Raw genomic sequence first — 11,188 nt, forward strand, 5'->3', positions numbered from 1 at the left:
CTGAGGGCGAGCGCAGGCCGGCAGGGCCTCCTGCACCCGGGCCCCGCGCTGTGTCCCGTCTGCCCAGCAAATGGGGCTTTTGCCTTAAAACCACCCGAGGATGGCGCGTTGCAGTCGGGCCTGCAAAACTGCTGCATTTTGGGGGGTTCTGTTTGTATCTGTGGGGGGGTTTTGTTGCAACCGGTAAAACTCCTCCAGGCTGGGAGGCCTGCCCCGTCCTCCCTGGGTGTTGCTGCCACGGCAGCTGAGCAGGATGCGTCCCGGCTCTGAGCCTTCACCCTCGCCAGTGCTGGCACGAATGGAGGCAGAGGGGGGTCTGTAACACTGGGCCGCAACCCCGCGGTTTGGGAGCGGTGGAGCTGGGCTCTGCGGCCCTGGGGCCAACCCTGCCTGCAGGGAGCTGGCTGATCAGTGCTGCCTGCCCTGGAGGGGAGCGTGCCGGCTGCAGGGGAGGGCTGCGTTAGGAGGGGTAGAACATGGGTTGTGAGACCTGCTCTGTTCTACCTTCCCCTCTCCATGCAGAGATACAGAAAATCAAAATGGAGCCCTCTCCTCCGTGAAGGAAAAGCAGCACTCAATGGTATCCGTGTTCACTTACTTTTCTCCCTAGAGTGTGTGGTGCAGTTGATCCCCAGATGTCACCAGAAACTTCTCAAGGGCAATTAAAGTGAGTCAGACTGTGGGAGCATTTGTGGAGCTGAACGTTGTATTTCTCCTTTTACCCAGCTGAGTCAGAAGAACCGCTTAGCGAAGAAATCTGAAGAGGTTTTGGAAGCAGTTAGAAAGAGAAGCAGGAAAGCTTGAGGCAACAAAACGTGCCTTTATTCTGAAGACCTTCAAAATGCCTTCAGAGTACTATTTGTTTGTGGAAGAATTTCGCAAGAATCCTGGCATCGCTTGGATTCTGAAACCAGTAAGTAGGCGCTCTTCCCAAGGAAAGTGAGACAGAGATGAGTGGATGCTTTCGTTCTGCGGAGGGAGGGGAGAATGTGCGGGAAATCCCCAGGAAGAGCTGGGCATAGCCAGGTGGCTAGGAGCAGCAGGGCTCCTGGCCAGTTCCCTGGTCAACACGTACGACCAAAACACTTCTTGTGCAACAATTTATTTCAGCAGTCAAAAGACAGCTCAGTTTATTTGTAGAGTCAAAGCTAACTTGATGGTGAAGGTCTAAAGTGCAGAGTTCTTGTGTGGAGGAACAGACTGTGCTCCCGGGGGTTTTCGCTGTGGGGCTATGGCCAAGTTCATGCTCTGGAATCTTTCAGTTCAGCTGCAGGTGTGCAAGAAGGGGGGTGTGTGTGTGTGTGCAGGGCAGCTGTGTAATCGGGGTTCTAGTTAAGCAGTGTTCTAGGGAAGCCCCTAAAGCTGGAGCTGTGGAAACATCTGTGTGGTTTTAGGGAAATCCCACTACGGTAGATGTCAGCCCGTGTAAGTCCAACCAATTTACTGAGCAGAATTCCATCCTGGGAATGGAAAGAGATTACGGGAGACTCCATGAGCAGCCTGGAGTCCAAGTTGGGGTGGGTTTGGTTGGCTTCTCTCTGCTCTGCAGTTAGAGACCTGAAGGGCAGCCTCATGCTCCAAGCCACATTTGTCCCCCCACACCTAGAGCTACCTGGAGCTGGGCTGAACGCAGCAACTTCCAGTTCAGCCAGTGTCCTGGGGACCAAGGAAAAATCACGTTTCCTTTAGAAATTATGACAACATGACATGACGCTGAGAAATGCCTCACTTCTGCCACATGATTCGAGTCATTTAACATCCTGAGTATTGTGCCGTGGTGCATAATTAAAAGTACACCCACCTGTGAGACCTGCAAGCGAGCAGTTGCTTTGCTTTGCGCAGTGGGTCTGGTGGGGAAGCCGGGCCAGGAGGATTCGCCTTACCCCTCAAGTCAGGCTCGGCGGTAAGGGCATGCTTGTGAGAAGTAAATGGGAGGCAATTATGCAAACTAACATGTGAATTACAGCCAGGAGGATAGCAGCTAGTGATTATCTAACTCTGCAAATGGGAACGTGTTAATTGGCAACAAAACCCCTTGTATTAAGCTGATTTTTATGCCCACAACCTCAATTAACATGGTAAATAACCAGAACACAGTAAACAAGGATGTATGAAAAGCCTGTGATTACTGAGATTATACCAACAACTTAAATGAAATAGTTTGTGGCTGACCTCAAAACTCGCAGACAAGTAAAAATAAACTCCATGTTACTCCTTCTGTCGGTCCGTGCTCTTGAGCAGCCCCGTGTTGTGGTGTCTGGGATTGCCTACTCCCATGTTCGGATGCAGTAGCAGGTCGGGATGCACGCAGTGCCCTGTCCTGAGGCTGCGGGAGCCTGGACCTCCTTCAGGAGGTGCCCCAGGGAGCCTTGCTTCTCTGGTAGCTTATCTGGGCCACTCGTCACCCTCTTCTAACACATGGTGCAGCCTGGGCTGTCTTCAGGATTGTTCTGCTCTCACTTGCCGTGGTTGTCTGACATCTTTCCCGACTTCCCTGTTTCATTAAGTTCTACAACGTACACAAATATAAAACGTGGCTTAAAATTCCTGACAACATATGTTGTGCTACTTCTGTTTCTGCAGGCGTGTGACAGAGGTTGTTTATTCGGTACTGCAGAACTTCCCCGTAGGCAGGCTGCCTGCTCTGCCCCTTCCTCCAGGAATCCTCCTAACGCTTATGGCTCTGAGGTTTTTGCACTAGGGGGCTGTTGTTGGATCCCCCTGCCCCTGTAACCTTCGATGAATGTGCTGGCATACAAACAGGTGATGAATCTGGTTATGCAGGGCTTCTACGCTGAAATTCTGGGGAAGAGCAGGGAACGCTAACGTTAAAGCCAGTAACTCTGCTCTCCCATCTGTATGTTGGCAGGTCACAAGGCGAAGGAGTTTTCCTGTTCCGAAAAGTGAAGGATAGTGTTGATTGAAGAAGGTGAGGACGACTCTGTCTTCTCCTTGGCGAATACCCAACAGGCATTTTGGGGTTTTGCTCTTATTTTATCCTCTCCTTCTGCTGGTGGCTTGTTCTGTTCTGTGCCTGTCTCGTGCTTCCCTCACCATTCCCCAGGGCAATAAAAAAGTTTCTTACCCTGGCTTTTCCCAAACATTCAGATGCTTTATTTGGGATCTGACTTCTTGCGCTTTGTGTACATGTTTATGTATAAACTTCTGATCTTGGCTAGGCCTAACACTGGGCAGCAATATCAGCATGTGGGTTATATTGTACATTTCTCTGCACTTCATAGGTTGAAAGTTTGTCCTGAGGGTTTATGTCCTAGTGACATCTGTGAGTGCAAACCACCGTTACTGTGCCAGAAATGGATTTCTGTGTCTTAACGCCCAGTTGCTCCTTTTGTCTTCTCCCAGTACGTCCCACTGAAGGCCTGGTTATACAGAGGTGGATTTGCTTGCTTTTCTAATACATGATTTACTCCAGGTAGCAGAGATGACTGCTGTATCCTACCTGTCTGTGTGTGCCATAAAGAAGGGTTAGAAAAGGAATGTATGATTTTACTGTTGGTATTAGACGCATTGGATGGACCTTGTCGTTCTGACTCCTGCAAACACCTACAGGATTCGCCTGTCCTGTCGCTGCTGCTGTCACCCCGTCTCTCTCCTGTCTTTTTTCATTGGAAAACTGGTGTCACCAGATCACTGGAAATGTCAGTTTGACAAATCAGCTAGGACCGAAGCTGAAATGTCAGTCCTGGTTTTATTGTTAGTGGTTGAACGTTGGGAGCCTTTCTTCTTCCTCAGCTTCACAGGACGTAGGGACGGGGTGATTCATGGGAGAGAACTATTTGATTTCCTACGTGTCACACTTGCTATTGGATTGAGTTTGATCGCTTTCATTTGATTAACGTGTCTTCCCAAAAGGTATCCCACCTTAATTTGATGGCTTAGGAGACAGGAAAATCCATCACTTCTCTCTGTGAAAGTTCAGCAGAGTTCACGCTTGCTCTGAATGATCAAAAGCCCTTCCAGAGTGCGGGTACAGCACGCTGCCTTGGGTGAAGGCGCACTGAGGTTTGGAGACACGGTGACGTGAAGAGCTTCCTGCCAGCCGCGAGGCACAGTACTCACTCAGGCCAGTCACTCCTTCGTTTTCCAGGTTCCACTCTTGATTACTTCTCATTTTTAACTTTTTCCTGCAATTTTTAGTCAGATATTATCGTGCAGTATTGGATTTAAGCTCAGGTGGCTGAAGCCTGTGATTACAGATAGGGAAGATAATTAATTGGCGGGGGCAGAAGAGGGCTGTTTAGAGTGAGAATCCTGCACTTGCTTGTTCAGTGTCAGTTTGATCCTTATTGTTCATTCCAGATGTTTGTCTCACAAACGTGGCAGTGCAAAGGACCGCACCCAGTCATGATCCTGGGAGGGTGAGGGATACATCCTGCCTGCAGACTGTTCCCCCACTGCCGCTGGCGTCTGACAGACGCAAGCAAGCTGACCTCATCCTGCCAGCTGCCACGCCATGGACGTGCGCTGCAGCCGCTCCGCCGTGCTGCCTTCTCTCCTGATGCCCAGAACTGTGATTTCATTGATAGCAGCTTTAGGAGAGAGGCTGGGCCAGCATTCTGCTTTAAAGTTGCTTCACAGTTGCCTGCGCGTCTGTAAGGCTGATCTTTCTGACTTTAAGCTGAGTAACTTTCTGGTTAGCGTTCTTCTAGGTAGATATCTTATAGCTTAGCCCTTTGCTTCTAGGACCTCGGCAGTACAGCAAGGCTGACGTTGCTGCGCACGGCCATCACTGTTAAGCTTCCTCTCTCAAGAGGTGACAGCTGAGAGAAAGAGGGAGAGGGAGGGGGGAAAAAAATTAAATGGGATGTCAGATTCCTCCTGAATCAGAGATGAGGGTGGATGTTTGAGAGTAATGGAGGGTGGTGTTGAACTTCCCATGCTATGGGCTGCTCCTGTCTATAAATCTCTCCTGCCTGTATGGCAAGGAGGGTCTTTGCAGTACCCTGACAGAAGAGAAGATGTTGATTGCTGTTAGGGAACTTCTGACGGGGGCTTTTATTTTTCCTATAGCTGTACAGTAGTCAGGCCTCTGAAGCGTTTTAACTGCATTGTGGGGCTGGTGGCCCCTACCTGCTGGACTCTGGCTTTTCACTAAGAATTCTTGTGGAGACTGTAGGGTGATGATTGAAAAAAAAATCCCCTGGACTAAATGTGTGGTTGTCTGTTGGAAACAGCTGTGTACAGTTGTGTTGGGATGTCTCAGGGCTGCAAGGGGGTGATTCAGCAGCTTGGACAGCACTCGGCCACCAGGTGTGGGGCAGGGTCAGTGGAAGTTCTCTTTGTGAATATGGATGATGCTGAATATGCCATCTACAGCTCCTGGAGTGTTCAGAAAGTGATTTATCAGTGACAACCACTGCTTTGAGCTCTATGGCTACGGCATCCTGATCCATCAGGGTCTGAAATAGTAAAGGTGTTCATAAACACGCCGGGGTTGTAGCATCAGGCCAGCTGCTTTCCCTGGGACAGGGGTGTCTCGTGATGCTGCTGCACCTTGTGGGCAGGTGCTTGCAGGCTGGCTGAGAGGGAGCCAGTCTGGGACTGTAAGTGAAGGGTAGAGAGGGCAGAACTGTGTTTCCACGAAGGGAGCTGCTGTCTGGAAGGATAAAGCTGCTTTTGCTCCGAGTATCGGGGTTTATTAGCTGGGTACAGCGCCCTGTAACTTTGTCTGAAGGATCTCTAGCACCGTGCTGTGAAATTCGGCCAGTTTGGCTATTTCTGGAATATGTTCCCCTAATAGGTTATCAGAGTATCACAAGTATCACAGCCCTTGCCAGAGAAGGAGGGTTACCATCCTCTCTTCTCCTGCGTATGTATTAGGGTATTTTAAAGAAAGCTACAAAAAAAAAATCCTTTAAAACATAATTTGACTCTCGATTTTTTTTTAAGCATAACTTTTCCCACTGACTGAGTGAAAAATATGTATAGTTAAAGTTCAGCTGAAGTTCTCAGAATTCTATCTGCTATGTATGCAACCCCAGTATTGCAACAGGAGGAACCCAAGAGCGCAACTGACTTTGTCATTACGGGAGTTGAGAAAAACAGAAACAGCAAATAGCACTTCAGAAATGACAAGCAAATAGGATTATTATTCCTTCAGCCTTAATCACGTAAAGTGCAAGCGGTACCGTAGGTAAGGAAATTGCCCTTAGATATGGTTTATGTTGACGGTGCTCTCCTAGCAAATGTCGTCTTTTTTTTTTTTTTAACTCTTCCCTCTAACGAGACCCGGTAGCTGGTTCGCCCATTACAGCCCCGTGTCCTGCCAGCATCAGTCCAATATTTCACGTGGTGCTACTGGGGACAGCTTTATTTCAAATGAGCAAATAAATGCAGCTCAGCCGTGGTCCCGGACAGCCCTAATTTGCACAACCTACTCTGTTCACAGCCTCAAACCAAATTACTGCTTAGTCAGCTTGCACGTAAAGAGCCAGAATAACTTCAGCTGGTCAGGAAACAAATGAATCGGAATGAAAGCCCTCGATGTCGTCACTCAGCTAGCGCTGCTGGGCTCTCGAAGGAGAGCTGTTGGAACGCTGGGTTGTGCTAGGAAACTGTTCCCAGGAGACGTGCACATTCTGCCACTAAGAAAGGGTTAATGCTCCTTCTGTGAATTCTCCTCAGCACTTACCGCTTCAGCTAGACTTTGGTTTTCACTTGTCTGTCTTTCTGGAAGCTAGAGGGATTTTTTTCTTCAGTACCATCGAGAACAGGAATAGAAACTTTGCAATAAGCTCAGAATGTTCTTTGGCTTGGTGCATGGGAAAGAGATTTAGGGTTGGATTTCCTATTGCTTCACACTTACTCCTGCCTGCTAGCAGGGTAATGATTTTGTGGACAGGCATTTCTCTTAGATGAACCATGGGGGAAACTGCCCGTTTCTCCCTAATTGACTGCCCTTGTCTCTCCTTGGCTGGCTCCTGGAGGCGAACGCTTCACCTGCCCCCACTGCCAGTAGCCAGGGAGGCTGTAAGCTCGTGTCATCTGCTCAGAGACACACTTCCTATTGTGGACAGGGAGGGCAGGCAGGCAACGAGGTTTATTAAAAGTTTGGAATGGATGGTCTGGTTCCGTGTCTGTCTTGGCAACTGATCGTAATACCCTAACCTTTATAGAGATTAAATGATGGATTTCCAGAAATGGAGCAAAGCAAGCAATCACACTGCCCCTTCAGAGTGGGAAAACAAAGCAGCACGGGGCTGCAAAAGGAACGGAGCCCGCGTCAGGGCCGGGACTTGCACAAGAGCTCTCTTTCAGAGGCCTTTCTGCATTGTGCCTCCCACACGTACCACGTCTGGAGCGCTCTGTTCTCAGCAGCTTGTCTCACAGCATTTTGTGATTGACTTTGCAACTGTGCTAACCTCCGATATTAATAGTGGAGTCGTCCGCTGCTTTCAGCTGTTCAGCTTTGTCTCCGATTGTCTGGGAGCTTATTCCTATGCGCAGACAGATAATTGTCATTGCTCAGGTGCTTCAGTGCAAGTATTTGATGATGTAGGCTGATGGGGAAGGAGAAGCATGTCGGAGGCTTTGACCTGATGGGGAACGAGGGGCCTGTCAGCAGCGGGGCAGACCTGGGTACTCCCCTCCACGAGAACACCATGGCCAACCCACGTTTAGGTGCGTGCTCCTCCAGCGCTGGCAGGTGCCCTGCTTGCGTCCCTAAGCTGTCTGTCTGCGCAGCAAGAGGAGAGCACACGCCTTTCACTTGAGAATAAACGAACAAGAGCAGGCCCGTGGGCTTTTACGGGATTGAGACCAAAAGGAGCAAATGCTTTCCAAAGTGGGCGTAAGCAACCAGGCTGCAGGAGGGCTGTTGGAAACAAGCGTGTGAGTGTAGCGGCAACAGTTTTGTTCGTAGTCCTGCTTTTCAAGCGCTAAGTCACAGCAGAGTTCTTCAGCTCTACGGCCACCATGACGTTTGCTGGGCGCTCTCCTGGAAGCTACTTGTGCATTTTACTGTTGGGAAGGAGTACTCGGAGTCTGAAGTCCTACTTCCGAGAGGCTGACATGTACTGTACCTTTATTTTGCAGTACGCAGCTCAGCGTGCCAACAATCACCTCCAGCTGTAGTTTCTAACAAAACACGAGTACAGCTTCACCTGCAAGTGGGACATTGCCTCACCTCCACAGGAAGGAAGAGTAAGGTGATGTGTAACTCCCTGGTAACGCTGTCATTGCGGGCTGCTACAACAGGAATAAACAACTGCAGCAGCTTTTCAGGAATCTTCCTGCGCAGCAGAAAGCGTAATGCTGATGCCAAGCTCGGGATGGGAGGGATCACCAGGGATGAAGTTCACCCTCTCCACCTCATACCAGGCAGCAGCAGTTCCCACTTCCCTCTGGTCACTGCTGGCTCAGCGGTCACTGGCCACTTGGCCTCTGAAGGTTTCCCAGCCTGGAAGCTGCAGTGGGCTCGAATGAGCCATTTCGTAACGGCTGACACGAGCCATGGGGGATGCGACCTCTGGGCTGTCCATCTGCACTCGCAGAGCTTAGTTCTGTACCGTGTTAAGAAAATAAAGGGGCAAAACATGCTCTGCACAGCAAAACAAAGCTTTTCGGGAAGGCAGGCACCTGATCCTCCTACTGCTACTACTATGGAAACATGTTGGAGCCGAAAACCTGTTGCCATGATACTGTAAAAATAACCTCGCCATCACATGTTATGGAGACGTCGGCTGGCTGTAGGACGCAGGTTGTGTAAGAGTGCGGCTCTGACACGGGGACTTGGCACGCCGTGCCGCCCCTTGCTTCCTGAGGAGATGCAATTTGCTGAAAAAGCTACAGGCAAGACTGGTCAGGTAGCAAGGCAATGTTGTTTTTCATCTACAGCTGAAACTTAAGCCTGGACAGCCTCGCTGCTTGCAGTTGCACATTTAGGGTATGTGGTGTTAGCTACCGAATTTTAAAACTTAGCTCGAGCAATGGTAGCTGGCCTCTTAAAGAAATCACTCTGCGGTTTTAAGGAGTCTGAAACAGGTTATTCATTTGAGGAGCACGTGGAACCAGACAAGGCAGCGCCGGGCTGCCTGGAGGAGGCCCCTCTGGCCCCTTAGGCTGGAGGGCGGCCAGGGAGCCCGGAGAACAGCGGTGCTGTGGCTACCGTTCTGCCCGGTGGTGCAGAAGCTGCAGCAGGGAAGAGAGGGAGGGATCAGGCCCCGCTCTGTGTTAGGTGTGCAAGGCTTGCTGGAACAGAGGAGCTACCTCGAGAGCCAGAGAAACAAGGACAATGGCTGTGTTTAAAGCTTTTAAATTCTAACCAGAAATATCTTTACACAAATTCAAAAAAGAAAGGGCTTGGCTGGATCCAGCCACTTTCCTGTACACAGTCCGTTACTAATTATGATTCATTTAAAAAAAAAATAATCTCATGGTCTTAACCAAGCTGTGCTGGGGCAGCAAGTTCAGACCAAGGAGGGCAGTGTAAAAGACAATAAATGCTAAAAACCTTTGAAGAAGCCATTACCTGGTAAAGCAATTGTCCTTTACTACAAGACAGGCGCAGTAACTGTTCCTGCTCAGCCCTCCTCGGGATGCTTTTTTTAAATATCCGTACATTTTATCCCTTCAGCCTGGGTTGAAAGCCTCCTTTCTGTGGTCTCTTGCCTTCCAACGCAACAGCAGAGCGTGTTTTCCCAGCGAGACTAAAAGGACGCTGCCTTCTCCTGTCCCTCCCTATGCATCTCAAGGATTCCAGACGTGCTTCAGCAGGGTACTTTGGCTCTGTTTTAATACCACAGGCGCGCACAACTCCTCTTCTGTGCTTCGGGCACACTCTGGATTCCCAGTGCCTCCTACTCCTATTCCCGACGCAGTGAACCAGCTCTGAAGCCAAACTCCAGAAGCACTTGCATAAAACCCCAACAAGGGACACAGACACCCGCAGTTAGGAATGCCCCGCTGCTCTCACTTTAATGATCCCGCTCCCACCCGGCCGCGGGCGTTTGCCCATTGCTGCGTCCCAGCCGTGGCTCTGCCAGGGTTGGCGTTTGCAGTCCCAGGAAAGCGCAGCGTCGCAGCTGAGGAGCCAAACGCTGCCCAGTGCCCGCCCTGGCTCGATGCAGGCTCCGGGCACACCGATGTCCTGCAGACCCCAAAGGCCAAGGCCAGTGCAGTGTCAGCTCCACAGCCCGGCTACGTGCCGTGATGATGGCGCAGCCACCTCAGCCCTCCAGGATGCGATTGATTAGCTTCATTTCCTCAGCGCTCATGGGGTTCAGGTTAAATCCCTTCAGCTCAGCTTTACCTGAGAGAACACACAGAAGAATCAGGGGTTTGCCACCAAAGATGTGAAGCGGTCCAGGTGATGCTCTAGCAGGGCTGTAGGGCGGGCAGGGACCCCAGGGGGGTCACCCCGGTGTGACGTGGGAGCCCGTTTAGTGTGCTGGTGGGCGACAGCTCCGCACCAGGAGCCGAACAACTCTGCTGGAGCAGGGAAGAGATTGCAAGGCCGGTGGGAGAGCGGCTGCAGGAACACAGAGAGCTCAGGGGTTTCTGGACCCTCCCGACACGCGACGTCTGCTCCCAGAGACCAAGAAGGTCCCAGACCCGGAGCGTTTACCTTGAGCTTCGAAGAGGCGGTTGACCTTCACGCGCAGCTCCTTCCGGAGGTTGTTTATCTCCTCATCCAGGTGTTCCTGGTCTGAGACAAGCGGGATGAGGGTGAGGAAGACTGCAGGCTCAGGGTGAAGGCTGAACCTCCTGTGGGAGGCTCAGAGGGGCAGCCCAGGCCCAGGGGGCAGGAGGGGGCCCCTCCCCAGCCCCCCCGGGGCCCCACCCCATCCCCCCCTGCCCGCGGGGCTGAGCCCAGGTTGCTTTGTGCCTGAAGGCGCTTCCCAGGGCTCTGCCCAGGCCAGAGCGATGGTGACGGCCAGTGCCTGCCGGCGGGAGGTTTTGGGCGCTTCGAAGCCCGGCTCTGGCCAGAACCCCGTTTATTTCGCGGCGCACACAGAGCCCCTCGGGCAGCCTCACCCTTCCGCAGCATCTCCGTGGTCTGCGCTTTGGGGAGCTCGATGAACATGTTCCCGAAGCAGACCATGGCCTTGCCTGGGGGGCAGGAGCAAAAAGGAAAGGTTGTGGCAGAGAAGCTCTCCTTCCCCGGAGGCGCGGCCGTTCCTCGGGCTGGCGGGGGGACGCGGCCGGGGCAGGCCGAGACCTCACCCTC

The 11,188-nt window shown here is 51.5% G+C and overlaps 1 protein-coding gene and 1 long non-coding RNA gene across 2 annotated transcripts; one reads left to right on the plus strand and one right to left on the minus strand.

Moving 5' to 3' along the window:
- The first annotated feature begins 847 nt into the window (after positions 1-847).
- On the plus strand, positions 848-4,102 carry LOC118452449. Its single transcript, XR_004842211.1, has 4 exons — positions 848-913; positions 2,870-2,929; positions 3,243-3,394; positions 3,874-4,102. It is a non-coding gene; the product is annotated as an uncharacterized LOC118452449 (long non-coding RNA).
- A 5,316-nt stretch (positions 4,103-9,418) lies between these two features.
- Positions 9,419-11,182, minus strand: PDRG1 (p53 and DNA damage regulated 1). Its single transcript, XM_035895838.1, has 3 exons — positions 10,996-11,182; positions 10,586-10,666; positions 9,419-10,270 (listed from the first exon to the last, which is right to left on the minus strand). The coding sequence occupies exons 1-3, from the start codon at positions 11,060-11,062 to the stop codon at positions 10,188-10,190; spliced, it is 231 nt and encodes a 76-aa protein (XP_035751731.1). The 5' UTR covers positions 11,063-11,182; the 3' UTR covers positions 9,419-10,187.
- Positions 11,183-11,188: the final 6 nt, after the last annotated feature.

The sequence above is a fragment of the Egretta garzetta genome, unplaced genomic scaffold (genome assembly GCF_000687185.1).
Source record: "Egretta garzetta isolate BGI_Z169 unplaced genomic scaffold, ASM68718v1 scaffold316, whole genome shotgun sequence".
Classification (NCBI taxonomy): domain Eukaryota; kingdom Metazoa; phylum Chordata; class Aves; order Pelecaniformes; family Ardeidae; genus Egretta; species Egretta garzetta.

Excerpts from the sequence above, each read along its gene's own strand:
- PDRG1 (XM_035895838.1), bottom strand. The coding sequence starts at position 11,062 with ATGGTCTGCTTCGGGAACATGTTCATCGAGCTCCCCAAAGCGCAGACC. Across the intron at positions 10,667-10,995 it reads CACGGAGATGCTGCGGAAGG|ACCAGGAACACCTGGATGAG; the intron begins GTGAGGCTGCCC and ends CGCTTGTCTCAG. Across the intron at positions 10,271-10,585 it reads CCGCCTCTTCGAAGCTCAAG|GTAAAGCTGAGCTGAAGGGA; the intron begins GTAAACGCTCCG and ends GTGTTCTCTCAG.